The 12,873-nt window shown below is 37.5% G+C and overlaps 1 protein-coding gene across 1 annotated transcript in view; it reads left to right on the forward strand.

Annotated features, from left to right (window-relative positions):
• Positions 1–12,873, forward strand: part of EML4 (EMAP like 4) — a gene marked incomplete at both ends in the record, with an annotated part of 85,607 nt that overhangs the window by 42,109 nt on the left and 30,625 nt on the right. Inside the window, 9 exon segments of the mRNA XM_080711357.1 lie at positions 1,666–1,789; positions 4,032–4,181; positions 6,274–6,343; positions 8,300–8,410; positions 9,128–9,159; positions 9,161–9,167; positions 10,324–10,419; positions 12,058–12,192; positions 12,311–12,446. Of these exon segments, the coding sequence (XP_080567483.1) occupies positions 1,666–1,789; positions 4,032–4,181; positions 6,274–6,343; positions 8,300–8,410; positions 9,128–9,159; positions 9,161–9,167; positions 10,324–10,419; positions 12,058–12,192; positions 12,311–12,446 (861 nt within the window).

A 12,873-nucleotide genomic window follows, 5' to 3' on the forward strand; every position in this document is an offset into this window, starting at 1 on the left:
TGGCGCACGCTTGTAATCCCCGCGCTTGGGAGACAGAGACAGGAGGATAGCGCAGGTTCAAAGCCAGCCGCGCACGCTGGCTTAGGAGACCCTGTTTCCAAATAAAAGTGTAAAAATAGGTCTGGGAGTGTAGCCCGGCGTTGTAGCTTGGAAGTAAAATGCCCCTGGATTCCATCCCCAGTGCTGCCAAAAAAAAATAAAAAGCTAGATTATTCTATTATATGTATGTATCACAATTTCTTTGTTTATTCATCTGGTAGTGAACATTTAGGTTGTTTCCTTCCTATGACAAAATAATGCTTTTGTGAACATTACTGTGTTACTATCTCTTCAAGATCCCGATTTCAGTTCTTGTGGAGAATACCCAAGTTAGTGGGATTGATAGATGATATACTAGTTGTATTTTTAAGTTTTTGAAGAGACTCCGTCCTGTGTTCTGTATTGGCGACGCTGTGCTGCATTTTTAGCAGCAGAATGCAAGTGCTCCAGTTTCTCTGCATCCTCCACTTTGCTACAATAGCCCTTCTGATAGAGGTGAAGGACTATCTCTTTGCGGGTGTGATTTGCCTGTCCCTGATGAACTTTTTTTTTTTTTTTCATATACCTCTTGGCCATTTTTATGTCTTCTTTGGAGAAATGTATATCCAAGTACTTAGCCCATTTTTATTTATTTTATTTTATTTTTGTGGTACTGGGGATTGAACTCATGGATATCCCACCTCCAGGCTACATTTCCAGCTCTTTTTATTTTTTATTTTGAAACAGGATTTTGCTTAGTTGCTGAGGCAACTTATGATCCTCCTATCTTGAACTTGTGATCCTCCTGTCTCGGCCTCCCAAGTACATGTGTCATCACCCAGCAGCCCTTTTTTTTTTTTTTTTTGGTGGTACTACCTCCGGGCTACACTCCCAGCCCCCCCCCCCTTTTTTTTAATTATTTGGAAACAGAGTCTCTTAAGCCAGCAAGGCTGGCTTTGAACCTGCGCTATCCGCCTGTCTCCACCTCCCAAGCGCAGGGATTACAAGCGTGCGCCACCACACCCGGCTTCAGCAGCCTATTTTTAAATCAGCTATTAATATATTTTACTGTTCCATTATAGACATATTTTTAGAAATTAACTTCTTATTAGGTACAGGGTTTGCCAATATTTTCTCTTTGTTCTGTAAGTGTCCTTTTTATTCTGTTGCTTGTTTTCTTTGCTAGGTGGAAGCTTTTTAGTTTGAGAGCTCATGTTTCTTATGTGTTATTAAACATTAGTAGGCTGATAAAATAGTGTGGCAAACATCCTTGTTTATTTGAGTGATTTCTTTTTTTAACAGAAATTTTCCATCGCCAAATTATTTCCTTTCACATTTTTCTTCCCTGGCGTTCCTGGCCTTCTTGTAGAAGTCTGTCAACTTAAATAGATAAATTATAATTATGAAAATAGATATTCCTAGTTAAGGAAATGACTAATAGTTTTTTTTTCTTCCAGTGTATTGGGTTAAATCTTTGTAGTATAACTGTTTTTCTATATGCTGTATGATATATAACAGAAACTGCATATAATGAGAATAAAACTTCAAAGTAGCTACTTTTATTTTTGTTAGATTACTTTAATGATATGCTTTTCTATGCTTATACAGAAAGTACATGTGACTTACTTTTGTCTCGTATTTCAACAGAAGGAGAGTATATTAAAATGTTTATGCGAGGTCGGCCAATCACAATGTTCATTCCTTCTGATGTGGACAACTATGATGACATCAGAACAGAACTGCCTCCCGAGAAGCTCAAACTGGAGTGGGCGTATCCTTCTTTGCCAGAACAGCAACTTTATTTGCTTAGTCTCTAGTTGAAGAAAAATTAGTTTACCTAATCTATCAGAATTGCCTTTATACAAAAAATAAATACAAAAAATGTTAACAGTCACTTCAGAAATTAAAAAAAAGAGATCATCTCTAATCCTTTCACATACTGTATATATTTTACTATTAGCAATTTATTTATTTTATTTATTTATTTATTTATTTATTTATTTATTTATTTATTTTTTGGTAGTACTGGGGGTGGAACCCAGAGGCTTTCTACCTCCGGGATATACTCCCAGACCCATTTTAATTTTTTTGGAAACAGGGTCTCACTAAGTTGCTGAGAGCCTCACTAAGTAGCTGAGGCTAGCTTCGAACCTGCACGATCCTCCTGTCTCAGCCTCCCAAGGGCGGGGATTACAAGCGAGCGCCATCACACCCGGCTTACTATTAGCAATTTAAAGCCATCAGAATTAATACAAAAAAGGCAAAGCAGTATTCCACAGACATCTTAGTATGTACTGGTGGTATGGTAGAGAAGGCACTGGACTGGAATTTGAAGACTAGTGTTTGAGTTTGGACCCTGCCACTTAGCCAGTATGAACCTTAACTTTCTTCACTTATAAAAGTTGCCTCATAGAGCTGTGGTAAGAATTTAATAAGAAGTATTGATTAGGCTTTTATAACCTGTGAAATAATGTGTGATATGTTATTAAGAGCTCACATTGCCAGGTGTGGTGGCATACATCTCTAATCCCAATACTTGGGAGGCTCAGACAGGAAGATCACAGGCTTAAAGCCAACCTCAGCAATTTAGCACAACCCTATCTCAAAATTAAAAGTAAAAAGGGCTGGGAGTATAGCTTGGAGATAGAATGTCCTTGGGTTCAGCCTTCAGTATCCCCTTAAAAAAAAAGAAAAAACTCAAAAAGGTTGATTTTAATACCAAAACTACATCTCTGCCTTATTTTCCCCAAATAATGGCTTACTACAGAATTTCCCTAATTTCACCTAGAAATTCTCACTTCTCTTAGAACCAGCCTCTAAGAAATCCAGTAAAGCAGGAAGGAACTAATAGTGTAAAATGCTCTCTGTCTCCATCTGCCTTATCCCTTCCCCACATGAGTTGAACGCCTTGTATTAGGTAGAAATCAGCTTGGGAAAACTCACCAATCCTATAATTTGGCACAACTTATTTTTAATATTCTGGCTACCAAACTCAACTGACTCTCTTTCTTTCATCATTTTAGGTCCAACCTAAGTGTCACTTTCTCGGGTGGGCCTCCTTTCAGTCCTCCCTTCTGGCCCCATCCAAGAGCAAATTCTTCATTGATGCTTCCTTCTAGTGCCCTGTTACTTTTCTCTCCATGTTTGTACTTGTATGTTAGTGGTGTGTGTGTGTGTGTGTGTGTGTGTTACTGGAGATGGAACCCGGGGGCATTCTACCTCCAAGCTACACCCCCAGCCCTATTTTTTCTTCTTTATTTTTAAACAAGGTCTCACTGAGTTGCAAAGGGCCTCACTAAGTCTAAGTAGCTGAGGCTGCTCGTGAACCATGATCCTCCTGTCTCAGCCTCCCAAATGCTGGGATTACAAGCGTGCACCACCATACCCGGCTTTAGTGATTATTTCTGCGATTTCTTGTACAGCAATAGCCCCAAGGACACAGGCCCTGCAATTGCTCAAAACTATGTGATCAACCCTGTGCCTGGTAGAAATTAGAGACTTAATACATATTTATCTGGTGAATGAGAAAACTAAAACTTCAGCATAGTAAAATACCCAGGGTTGTACAAGGACGTGAGTTTTCGAGTTCTGGTCCAGTCTTTTCATTTCCTTAAGTATCCTTGAAAAATTATTTTAACACCTTGAATATTATTTTTATTAAATACCCTTTCTCCTCAAATAAAGAGAGAAATAAGGAGAACTGATGTCGGAAACAGTTTAAAGAAAGCTGTCTGTACATGAAGGTATCACAACCAACCTCACTTAACATGTCTGATGGAGGGAGGAGGCGAGCGGGGTGAGGTATAGAGGGAAATACAGCAAATGATGTGTGTAATGTATTAATGCATCACTTTGAATCTTACCTTGATGTATGATTATAGTGCAACAATAAAATTTTAAAAAGGAGAGAGGAAACTTACAATGAAAAGAAAACACATGCTTAGACTGTTGCTAGCAAAAAAGCCAATAAAGGATGTTAAACAACCAAAAATTCCTTGACTCTAGCTTTTAAGGTATGGCTATCGAGGAAAAGACTGTCGAGCTAATGTTTACCTTCTTCCTACGGGGGAAATAGTGTATTTCATCGCGTCAGTAGTAGTACTGTTTAATTATGAGGAGAGAACTCAGCGTCACTACCTGGGTCATACAGACTGTGTAAAATGGTTGGTATCATTTAACATCTTCCAGTTTTGTTCTTTAGTGCCTTCATTTTGTATTTTTTAAATTTGGACTATATTGAAAATGAGCTCTTGGGGAAAGCTCAGAATATAAAGATATCATGGATATTCTGTAGAATATATTTTAAAAAGAAAAAAGGACTTAGAATCATTTCGGATTGTTGGTGTGGTATTGGCAGCAATAAAATACCCCCAAAGATCTCAGTTAAAATCTCTGCTTTCTCAGATCTCTTTAGACCATGTCTTCTTCATATGAAATATATGTGAGGCAGACTAGATTGGTACAGATTTCTGAGAATGCTTATTGGTTACTCGTTATTTATTGAGAATTTATCCTATGTAAATAAATTATCTTGAGGCTTTTCTCTTCAGGGGAAAGAAATCATGGCTCAATAAGGATCGTAAATATTCCATAAGATATCAAACTATAAAAATAAAACTTATATAAGTGCTTAGGCATCCTTTTTCTTTTTTACTCAAATTTTTGTAGTCTTTAGTTAAATTCAGTTATTTATTACTTAAATCCATTATTTTCTAACATTTAAAAGCTTTGCTTCTTTTACTATTCTGGCAGTTGTAGATAGACAAAAATTAATACATGGCTATTAGGATACTATAGAGATATCATTGCATTTTTTAGAGATTAAAATTAAAATGTTGCTTTCTATACTTGGAGAATAATATACGTACACAGTTATTAGAACATTGGGAGAGTAACGTTAGATATAACCTCTCTCCTTCTCAGTTGGAGACAGATGAGGTTGTGGTGTTCCCATAGGGTGCCAGGCTTGTAAAAAAGAATGAGGAAGAACTTTACGTATTAATATAGAAGGATCCTAAGATACTCTCAAATACAAATATTAAAGAGCAAAGGCTGGGCGTGGTGGCACACGCTTGTAATCCCCGCGCTTGGGAGGCTGAGACAGGAGGACCGCACAGGTTCAAACCCAGCCTCAGCTACCTAGTGAGGCTCTCAGCAACTTAGTGAGACCCTGTTTCCAAATATAGTATAAAATAGCTCTGGGAGGTAGAAAGCCGCTGGGTTCCACCCCAGTACCACAGAAAGAAAAAAGAAAAAAAAAGAGCAAGAAAATATGTGTGTTTAATCATTTGTGTAAAGAGAAAGGTAGAAAATAGTTTCCACATGTATAAAAATTTTCTAGAATTATTAAGAAGAAGAAACTAATTACAGCAATTACCTTTCAGGGCATAGGGATCCCAGGAGCAAGGTAGATGAGATCTTAGTAGTTGGGGCAGGTTCATTTTATTTTTTATAGCTACAAATGTATTAACTAATCCAGACTTTTAATATAAAATTTTCATTTGAAAAGAGATCCAAAGACAAAAAGAGAGAACTGAGTTAAATATGGCAAGATGACCCTGTGAGAGATTTTTAGTTACTTTTAATGTAGGTAATCTCAATACAGAATTGAAACTAAGTAAGAAACAGAATTAAGAGTTTTTCTCCTTCATCAAAGAAATAAAAACAAAATACCATTTATATCATCAAATTATCGAAGCATTTAAAAATTCTTGACATGGGGCAAACTTTTGAAACATTTTTCTCTTTTATGAAAAGTAAGTTGATAGAATTCTTTGAAGGTTTTTTTTTTAAAAATGGCCTAAAGGATTAAAGAACTACTGATTTAGTAATGTATTAAGTAGCAAAATGAAAATACTTATGTTAACATATTAAAACATTAAAATTCTATGCAATATTGCATCTTTAACAAAATGATATGAATATCTATGCCTATATACATGGACTAGAAAGGAACTTGAACAAATTAAATCAGTTTAACTTGTTACTGTGCCAAAATTGTGAATATTTCTTCAAATTTAATATTCCATTAATTTGTTAAGTTTAACAAAGGGGGAAAAGCTTGAAAACTTTAAAATTTCCAAAAATCTCCAGTTAATTGATGTTTCTTTAACTTCCTAAGAAAATAAAACAAATAGGTCAAAGTGGGATTTTATCACCAAAAACTATTTGTTCAAAATATGTTGATACAAAGGTACATTTCTGCTTTTTCACATGTTTCCTGTATTTAAAATCATTGTTAATGCTACTTTTTAGCCTTGCTATACATCCTGACAAAATTAGGATCGCAACTGGACAGATAGCTGGAGTGGATAAAGATGGAAGGGTGAGCAGCAGTTTTATGCATTCTATATCTAGTGTATTGCTTTTAGAATGGAATTGATTGTAATATTTTTAATCATAACTCATTCTTCTCAAATTTAACTATGAAAGAATTTCTAGTATAAGCAAGGAAAAAACAGAATGGGAGAACATTTGAAAAGACAAACAAGAATTGTAGTACTAAATTTTTTTCTAAATATAAAATATTCTGTAGGGGGAAATTATTTTTTTTCTAAAAATTGGAGAACTGATATGCATGTTAGATTTTTATTTACATAGAATAATTTACCAGTGTTTCCCAGAAGGTATTGTACTTTCCCTTAGTTGATGGGACCTCTTGATTTTATATATAAGAACTTATACCACTTACGAGTTTCAGTTTCTCTTTCATGTTTGTTTGTTTGTTTGTTTGTTTGTTTGTTTTTGCAGTGCTGGGGATGGAACCCAGGGGCTTCTACCTCCGAGCTACACCCCAGGCCTATTTTTGTTTTTTATTCTTTATTTTGAAACAGAGTCTCACTGAGTTGCCAAGGACCTCACTATGTAGCTAAGGCTGGCTGCAAACCACAGTCCTCCTCTCTCAGCCTCCCAAATGCTGGGATTACAAGTGTGCGCCTCCACGCCCAGTGTCTTTCATGATATTAATTGGTTTATATAGCAGATCTTTTATTTTTAAGATCAGCAGTGAATACTGATAATGACTGATGAGCAAACTATGCTCTTGACATCCTCTGGGTTCAGTTTCTTTCAAGAAAAAGCATATGGGTGGGGATAAATTATATTATGTTGCTCTAACAGACTCTTGCAGTTTGATATTTTGTTTAAGTACTATTTGCTTAGCAATTAATTGGACACTGATTTTTTTTTTTCTTTGCAAAGGTATTGTTTTTCTCAGATAACACACAACTGTATTCTGAGCTACTCTGGAGTCTGAGGTTGGAGGATCACTTGTGAGCTCGAGTTCTTCATGATGAGCCTGAGCAAATATAGCAAGACCCTATCCCAAAATAAAAACGGTTTAGTGATGGATGGCTGTAATCTCAGGCACTCATGAGGCTGAGACAGGAGAACCACAAGTTCAAGGCCGTCCTGGACAATTTAGCAAGACTGTCTCAACTGAGGATATAGCTCAGTGCTAAAAATGCCCTTAGGTTCTAACCCTAGTTCGGGGGCAGGAGGCAGAGAGTAAAGTTAATCCAGAGCAGTGCCTGGGTTAGAATTCTGATCCTACTTTTTAATAGCTATATAAAACGAGGCATGGTGGCACATGCCTGTAATCCCAGTACTTGGGAGGCAGAGACAGGAGGACCATGGGTTTGAGGATAACATCTCAGCACTTAAGTGAGACCCTGTTTCAAAACATAAAAGGGACTGGGGGTATAGCTTGGGGGTAGACTGTCCCTGGGTTCAGTCCCAGTACACACACACAAAAGCTGCATGTTGTATAATTTTAGTCAAGGTGTTTATATAATGTTCTCTGTCTCATTTCCTCATGTTAAATGGTAATTATATCTACTATACCTAGAGTTTGTAGGATTATGAAGAAACGATTTAATACATATGACATACATAAAATACAGTTTGAAACATGTAAATACTCAAGATTCTTTGGGGACATGTCTATATCTGATATTTTCTTATTAGATGTTTATCCCTCTCTGTTACCTTTTGAGGGAGGGAGGGAGGAAATCCAGTTGTGTGCTACCACCAAGCTATATCCCCTTTTATTTTTTACCCTTTTAATTTTTAAATTTTTAAACAGGATCTCACTATGTTGCTGAAGCTCACCTTGAATCTGCGATCCTCTTGTTTCAAAATCTGAAGTGCTGGGATTATAGGCATGCGCCACCAGGCCCAGCTGCATCTCCGTCACTCTTTAAAGATGACTGTTTTGTGTGGTAGCTGTATGTATTTGCATCACCTGAATACCAGTTAGTCCTGCTGTCTTTTGTTTTTGTAGCCTCTGCAACCCCATGTCAGAGTGTGGGATTCAGTTAGTCTATCCACACTGCAAATTATTGGACTTGGAACCTTCGAGCGTGGAGTAGGATGCCTGGATTTCTCAAAAGCAGTAAGTAGCAGTTTTTAAAGCAGTAAGCAAGCACACAAAGGAGCAGAAAAGAAGTAAGTCTCTCCATTTGTAAGTGAGGGGAAAAAGGTATTAGTACTTGTTAACATCAGCTATTGATTAATGAGTACTAACTGAGTTATCTTGGTTCTGAATTGATGATAACCTGAGTCTATCAATCTCATGTAAACTTTAAAGGTTTATTCTAAAAGAAAATACAATAAAATGTTATATATTTATGCTTCATTTTTCCATAAATTATATGTCATTATGGTTAGAAAGTTCAGAAGCCCTTTTTACATTTTAGGATTCATAGTTTTAAATTTATAATATAAAAACAAGATTTTATTACACCTCATTTATGCTTCAAGATATACTTATTTACTTATATTATCTTCACTTTTTAGCTATAAGCTGCCATATGCTGAGTTATGGGGGTTTTGTGAGGCATAGAAGAAAGGGACGCTTTTAGAGCATAAGATAAATGTGGGTGAACTTAGGAACGTTGCTAGCTTGAAGGCATTGATTGTCAAGGGTCTAGAAAGTCAGGAATTAACGAAAGGTGATTTAGGATAGGAAATACAAGGGCAGAAAGGAAGTACTTTTACTACTTTTCCCCAAAAATCTCTACAGCAGAAACTATTGTCATGTCATCAGTGCCATTGTTACAGTGTTAAGCTATCTTGAGTCACTCCATACTCTTAACTCTTCCTGATTCAGATAATAATTCCAATACAGGTTGAGAGTGTGATATAGAAAAGTAGAGCCGGGTGTGGTGGCCCACGCTTGTAATCCCAGCATTCGGGAGGCTGAGACCGGAGGATCGCGGTTCGCAGACCGCCTCAGCTCCTTAGTGAGGCCCTCTGCAACTCAGTGAGACCCTGTTTCAAAATAAAGAATTTTTAAAAAGGGCTGGGGGTGTGGCTTGGAGGTCGAATGTCCCTGGGTTCCACCCCCAGACCCGCAAAAAAAAAAAAAAGAGAGAGAGAGAAAAGTAGAGTAAGCTTTGTCTTCCTCACTACTTTTCACGATAATGTTTCTCTGTTCAGAGACAGTATGAGGCATAAACCACAGTGGCTCCTAGAAAAAAAATTACTATCACCCATAGTTCCATTTTTTAAATTTGAGAGACTTAAATTATGTGAATGAGAAGGTTTCAGAAAAATAGGAAAGTTATTTAGTTCTATTTTTATTTATCTTATTTACAAATGTGACTATCAGGTATTATCACAAAAAATGAAATCAGCAAACTTTAAAATAGCCATTAATTTTAACTAATTCCAACAGATCACTATAATTTTATCAGGAGAAAAATTATAAAGTTATGTACATTTCTTCTCACCTACTTCATAGGAAAATACCTTAAATATTTTCCACCAGTAAGAAGAAAGCCTAAGATGCTGAAGGGACTAGGATATCCTCAAGAAGAATGATTCGCCATCACTAAACATAGCAAATGGAACTCAACCCAGGGAAAATGAGAAGTGGAAAAAAATGTTTAAAGAAGCTTTATAATTTTTAAGGAAATACAGTTTTAGTGAATAATATAGGATGTTTAAAAGATTTTGGGTGAGCCGGGTGTGGCAGCGCACGCTTATAATCCCAGCACTTGGGAGGCTGAGACAGGAGGATCGCATAGGTTCGAAGCCAGCCTCAGCTACTTAGTAAGGGAGGCTCTCAGCAATTTAGTAAGACCCTGTTTCCAAATAAAGTATAAAATAGGTCTGAGAGTATATCCCAGAGGTAGAAAAGCCCCTGGGTTCCAACCCTAGTACCACCCCCCCCCAAAAAAAAATATATATATATATATATAAGATTTGGGGTTATCTATTGTCGGTTTTAATAATTAGTACTTCTTTCTTAAAAGTCAGCTTTAAACAGGAATTTTTCAGTGCCTTTTATTAACTGTTCTTTAGGATTCAGGTGTTCATTTATGTGTTATTGATGACTCCAATGAGCATATGCTTACTGTATGGGACTGGCAGAAAAAATCAAAAGGAGCAGAAATAAAGGTAAATCAGTGTAATTTTTAAATGAATATTATCTTTGAGAATACATTTTGTTTGAAAGGCATTTGAAGTTATTATTTTATGTATATCTTTAAGTTGTAATTAGAAACCCAGTAACCAAATCCTTCAGACTTACTGATAAATCGAGATTCCTGCTGGGTGGTGTGGCACACACCTCTAATCCAGTACTTGGGAGGCAGAAACAAGAGGATCACAGGTTCAATGCCAGACTAGGCGACTTAGTAAGACCTTCAGGAACTTTAGCCTTGTTTCAAAAAGAAAAAGGGCTGGGAGTATAGCTCAGAATCAGAATGCCCCTGGGTTCAGTCAGCAACACCTCACCTCCAAAGAAATTCTGTGGCATTAACACGAGCTATATAAAATCAAGCATCTTGAACCAGGTGTGGTGGCACATACCTGTAATTCCAGTACTTGGGAAGACTGAGACAGGAGGATTGCAGGTTCAAGGCCAGCCTCCTCAACCTAGTGAAGCCCTCAAAAGCTTAGTGAGACCCTGTTTTGAAATAAAAAAAATAAGCTGGGCACACTTGTAATAAGTGATGGTGCACACTTGTAATTTCAGCACCTAGGAGGCTAGGATCACAGGTTCATGGCTAATCTCAACAACTTAGTGAGGCCCTGTTTCAAAATAAAAAACAGGGCTGGGGGTGTAGTTCATAGATGGAAAGCCCCTTGATTCAATCCATAGTACCAAAAAATAAATTTTAAAAATAGGGCTAGGGTACAGATAGAGATAGAATGCCCTGGGTTTAATTCCCAGTACTACAAATATTCAGACATTTTGCTACTGAATGCCAAAATTAGCACAATTGTTAGATTGGTTTCTAATCTTAAAATTTAAGACTGAACGCTCTGCTTGACTGAATCTTGTATATGAAATTTATTATTTCATTTAATCTTTACAACTTGGGAAATCTAGAGGAAAATTTCAACCTTAAGCATATGACTAGCCAGGCCGTGATGGCGCATGCCTGTAATCCCAGTACTTTGGAGACTGAGATAGGAGGATCACAGGTTCTCGGCCAGCCTCAGCAATTTTTGAGGCCCTCTGCAACTTAGTGAGACCCTGTTTCAAAATAAAGAATAAAAGCCTGGTGTGGTGGCACACACTTGTAATCCTGGCATTTGGGAGGCTGAGACCGGAGGATCACAGTTCGCAGACAGCCTCAGGTACTTAGTGAGGCCCTCTGCAACTCAGTGAGACCCGGTTTCCAAATAAAGAATAAAAAATAGGGCAGGGGGTGTAGCTCGGAGGTCAAATGCCCCTGGGTTCCATCCCCAGACCCACACAAAAATAAATAAATTAATTAATTAATTAAAAAAAGAAAGAAAGAATAAAAATAGGGCTGGAGGTGTAGCTTGGAGGTAGAATGCCCCTGGTTTCATTCCCCAGTGCCACAAAAAAATAAAATTAAAATAAAAAGTCTTAAAAATAGGGCTGGAAGGTATAGCTTGGAGGTAGAATGCCTCTGAGTTCCATCCCCAAGATGGGGGAAAAAAGCATTTCCTCAAAAATTTCCCATCTTTTGATTATCATGAGCTATCATTGATAATGATAATACTATATACTTGATAGCAGTAGAACATACATTACTCTGAAGTTTTATTTCTCTTTCACAGACAACAAATGAAGTTGTTTTAGCTGTGGAGTTCCACCCAACAGATGCAAATACCATAATAACGTGTGGTAAATCTCATATTTTTTTCTGGACCTGGAGCAGCAATTCACTAACAAGAAAACAGGGAATTTTCGGGGTAAGGATCAGACTGTTATAACTTTATTAGGTGTATAAAGCTTAATCTTTTTAAATTGTCGAATAAGCATAAAATCATCATGCCAGAGAAAAAACCAAAAACTCTTGTTTCTTTGTAGAAATATGAAAAACCAAAATTTGTGCAGTGTTTAGCATTCTTAGGGAACGGAGATGTTCTCACCGGAGACTCAGGTGGAGTCATGCTTATATGGAGCAAAACTACTGTAGAGCCCACACCTGGAAAAGGACCTAAAGGTACAGTGTCCTCATGCTCGACACATGCCGTATGTGTCAGTCAGCTCCCCGTGCGCGGACCAAAATACCCAACAAGAGCAACTTAGGAGGGGAAAGGTCTACTGGGCTCATGGTTTCAGAGGCTCAGTCCGTAGAGCTGGAAACAACATATGGAGATGGCAGGGGGATGCTTCTCTCACACCGTGCAAACCAGAACCAGAGAGAGAAGGGGGCCCATGGCAATATAGTCCCAAGACCACACCCCCGATGACCCATCTCCTCTAGCCACACCCACCCTCCTGTGTTGGCACCCAGTAAATCCATCCTTATTATTGATGTGTCAGTGGACACATGCACTGAGGAGATCAGAACCCTTATGGTTCAGTCCTTTTACCTCCACATCTTTGAGACCTAGTTCTAAAATCACTGGGGTCCAGAGCAAAGACAG

The sequence above is a fragment of the Muscardinus avellanarius genome (genome assembly GCF_963383645.1).
Source record: "Muscardinus avellanarius genome assembly, chromosome: 15".
NCBI classification, from domain to species: domain Eukaryota; kingdom Metazoa; phylum Chordata; class Mammalia; order Rodentia; family Gliridae; genus Muscardinus; species Muscardinus avellanarius.